The sequence below is a fragment of the Herpailurus yagouaroundi genome, unplaced genomic scaffold (genome assembly GCF_014898765.1).
Source record: "Herpailurus yagouaroundi ecotype Mexico unplaced genomic scaffold, PumYag 195, whole genome shotgun sequence".
Taxonomy (NCBI): Eukaryota; Metazoa; Chordata; class Mammalia; order Carnivora; family Felidae; genus Herpailurus; species Herpailurus yagouaroundi.
Genome location: NW_024412426.1, coordinates 8,367,503 through 8,371,379, shown reverse-complemented (window position 1 = coordinate 8,371,379; position 3,877 = coordinate 8,367,503). Strand labels below are relative to the sequence as shown.

General features: G+C 50.3%; 1 protein-coding gene across 9 annotated transcripts in view; it reads right to left on the bottom strand.

Annotated features, from left to right (window-relative positions):
- CACNA1E (calcium voltage-gated channel subunit alpha1 E) overlaps nt 1–3,624 on the bottom strand; it is a 380,278-nt gene extending 376,654 nt beyond the window's left edge. For 7 of the 9 annotated variants that reach the window (XM_040446504.1, XM_040446506.1, XM_040446505.1 and 4 more), the window contains exon 1: nt 3,159–3,623. In XM_040446504.1, coding sequence (XP_040302438.1) covers nt 3,159–3,598 — 440 coding nt within the window. In that variant the 5' untranslated portion in view covers nt 3,599–3,623. Of the gene's footprint in view, nt 1–3,158 lie in introns of all 9 variants that reach the window. The other 2 variants (XM_040446512.1, XM_040446502.1) reach the window with 2 other exon arrangements.
- Nucleotides 3,625–3,877: the final 253 nt, after the last annotated feature.

Below are 3,877 nucleotides of genomic sequence, written 5' to 3'. Positions count from 1 at the left end.
TTTTATTTTATTTTATTTTATTTTATTTTATTTTATTTTATTTTATTCTATTTTATTTTATGAGAAGTAAGGATATGATTGAGAAGGGGAGCAGCAAAAACGTAATACAATCGATCTCTTGTGGATGCCAGCGAGGTTAAAGAACCCTAGGAATCAAGCATTAGAGGGAGTGAACTGGACATAAAAGAGGTGGTGGCCAGACAACAGGATGGTTGAAACTGAGATTAGGGAGCCATGCCCGTTACAAGGTCCAGGCAGGCCATGGAAGTGAGGTCTTGGCAGCAAACATGGAGGGAAAATCATCAGGCAAAGAGATTAAGGATCCAAGAGGCCAGGGTCCCACAGAGATCATTTAAGCGGATACAAAAATCACCAAGACTGATGACAAGAGAGGAGATGGGAGACAGGTGGTAAACCGAGAGCTAAAATCTTTCTGGAATGAAGGGGAGTGACCTGGGAGTCTGTAGATGGCTTCAAGAAAGGGTAGCAGGTGCTATTGTATGATGACAGGAGCTCCAGAGCTGGCATTTTAGGACAGGCGTGAGGAATAAGTCTGGAAGCAATAATAGGGAGGAAGGAGCCACCTACCCCACCTCCAGGCACAAGAGTATGAGGAAGTGTGGGAGGAAAGGCAACCACCACATGAGGCAGCTGCTGATCAAGCCATGTTCTTGTGGGGGGAGAGGCAGGTACCAGTTAGAACAAGGAGGTAACGGGAATGTCCAGAGAAGGTGGGAGAATGTAGAAGAGTTTTCTGATGATGGAATATGAGTTCCAGACAATGTAATATTAGGGTCTGGGGAGCTGGTGAGGAGCAGGAAGTGGGTCAGATTAAGGCATGGAGAGCCATATGAGGATGGAGTTTGGATGGTAAGGAAAAAAGGCATGATGATATTAACCATGGAGGCCTCCATATGGGCTGCAGCGATGAGGCTGTGAGTGTTGCAGGGCAGAGAGTCGGGTAACATCACCATCTCCATCATCTCTCACTTTCTCCTCAACCCATTCCACCTGGACCCTGGGCCCATAACCCTACTGAAACTGCTCCCACTAAGGTCACCTCCATATTGCTGAAAGCAGTACTCCCTTCTCCATCCTCATTTTATTTGCCCTTTCAGCAACCTCCTACACAGATGATGACTCCTTCCTTCTGAACACATGCCTCTCTTCACTTCCTTGTCCCTTTACTCTCTGTCTTTCCTCCTATTTCCCTGACCCCTCCTTCTCAATTCCTCCACAGCCACACTCAGGAAGGTTGACATGCCCCCAGGCCATTGATGTGTCTGCCCTGTTTCACTTCCTTATGCACCTGTCCAGGTGAAAGCAGTCTCCCAACCATCCCCACCACCACTCCAAGTAGTTGGCTGCTACTAGACCTTGATATCCCCCAACGAGAAAAAGTTTAACTTTAAGAAAGACATAAGAGTTACTCATGCATTGCTAGTCATGGTGAAGCTAGTTTTTCAGTGAGTATTATAGACATTCTTGAGTTTAGGCCATATGACAGGCACTGAGTGACATGAAAAATGTGTAAGAGTCTCTGCCCTCGAATTGTTCAGACCCTCTTAGGAAAACAAGACAGAGGTGCAGAAAAATATAATACTTCTGAATATGAACAAATACCAACTATCAGAGCTGCACAGTATTTCCACAGTCTACTTTCTCCTCCTCATTTTTCAAAGCCATGAGGTAACTGACTTGACATCATACCACTAGTTTGGTCACCCTGGGAATTAGACCCAAGTCTCTTAACCCCCAAGTCGGTGTTCTTGTGGCATCTCAATTGGTGGTTGAGATAGAAGTTAAATACTGTGGGAACTGGAAGGAAAGGTCCTGTGCCATTGTGGAAAGCATGAATTCGAGAACCAGACTGTCAGGGTCCAAATCATGAATCAATAGCAAATCACAGTAACAACATAGTTATTATTGGAGTGACTTTGGGAAAGTCACCTAACTTTTCTGTGCCTCACTGGTTAAACATGGATAATAACTGTACCTATCTCACAGTAATGGTGAGGATTAAGATAAATTAATATAGGTGCTTAGGATGTTGCCTGGCTCTTAGAGCTATGTAGGGTTTTAAAGACTAGCAGTACTTGGAGGTGAACAACAGGAGAGAAGTTGAATGCTGGATGCCCGACTCCTCTCTAAATCCCAGGAGCCTGGCACATATCAGGGCTCACTGAATGAATGAATGAATGAATGAGCCAATAAATATTTTAACATCCATACGAAAAGACATCCAGAGATCAGCTAATCTACACCCCTTTGCACCACCTAGAATGTCCACTGAAACCAGTTAGATAAAGCCTACCATGACCATCACCATCAAAACACATTGATTATTTGCCTTTTTGCACCTGATGACATTTAACAACTCAACAGTCTAAGGAAGAGGAGCTAAAGACATACAAACCACAAGACATGCAAACGTGCAAAATATACACTGGCATCCAAAGGACAAAACAAAGTCCCTAGGTGGGGTGTAAACCTGGAGCACCAATTGAGAATCAAATGAAATCCTATCTCCCTTTAATGTAGGATTCCTTGGAATGAAGCCTAAGTTTCCAACAGGTATGAACTGGGTTAAAGGCAGTCTAAGAACATAAATCCTTTTGCTCTCCCCAAAAAGATCAGTGATAAAGTCACGGAGGCCACAATCTCTTCCACCACTGAAGACGTGCCCCAAAATGTAATCATTCACCCAAAGCTGACCTTAGAAAGAGCAGGGTTGGCTACATTCCAGAAGGAAAGGTGACGGATGATTCATTCATGCTTTGGTGGCTTCTCCCTGGCTTTATAGAGCTCCTCTTTTCAGGGAAGCTCAGAGTGTGACACAGACCCCAGCTCTTTCTCCAGATCTCAGTAAACAGGTATGCTTTAGAGGGCAGGCGTGACTGCCCCCACCTGACGGTGTAGACCTCAGTGAGGGTGAATGCAGCCTACAGCTGGTTAGTGAGATTGTGGCTGACCCCAGAGACCTCTCTCCCTGGGTCAAATCCCTCTTGAGCGGCAGCAGGAACAAAGGCACCTGCCTCCCTGGGCCCACCCTTTCCCAATGGACACCCCAGCAGGGCCACGCGCACCCCATCCTCCCCGCCGCCGCACTGGGCCAGCCCCCGTGCCCCCGCCACCCGCGCCCACCTTCCCGTACTCACTCCCACTCCTTGCGCCGGGCCTGCGGGGTGCTCTGCATCTTGTGCGCCTCGTGGGCCTTGATGATGTCGCGCTGCTCGATGAGCCCCCCGCGCCGCCGCTTCATCACCTCGGGGCTCACCGGGAGGAACGGGCTGGAGCCAGCTTCCAGGGCCGCGCCGCCCTCCCAGCCGGGGCCCTCGCCCTCCTGCACCGGGAAGAAGTTGTCGAAGCCCGCGGCGACGGCACGCGGGGAGGCGGGCAGCATGCCCACCTCGTCCGAGGCGTCGGCCTCGAGCAGGGCGCACTGCTGGGGCCGCCATGCCTCCTCCTCAGGCAGGGCTAGGACGTGGCGGTGGCGGCGGCCCAAGGCCCAGGGCTCAGGGTTCCCGCCTGCGGCGGGGCAGGGGGCGGGCTCGGGCAGCCTGCGGCCTGGGCTCGGTCCACGCATCTCCGGCACCATCCCAGAACATTGCTCTGCGCAGGGGAGGCGGGGGGAGACAGAAGGGAGATGGGATGGGCGGGGAAGGGGGAGGGAGGGAGAGGCGGGCAAGAGGGAAATAGAGAAGAGAAAGAGGTTAATGAAGTCGTCCTTCACAGCAAGGCTTTGGGCTGACCCGGTGCTATGGCCCAGGCCTGGTCCAGAAACTGGCACACAGTAGGAACTCTGTAAATGATCACTGAACTCAGGAGAATCCACTGTGGACCAGGCTGGGTGCCAGGTGCTGAGTTACCCAGAGTT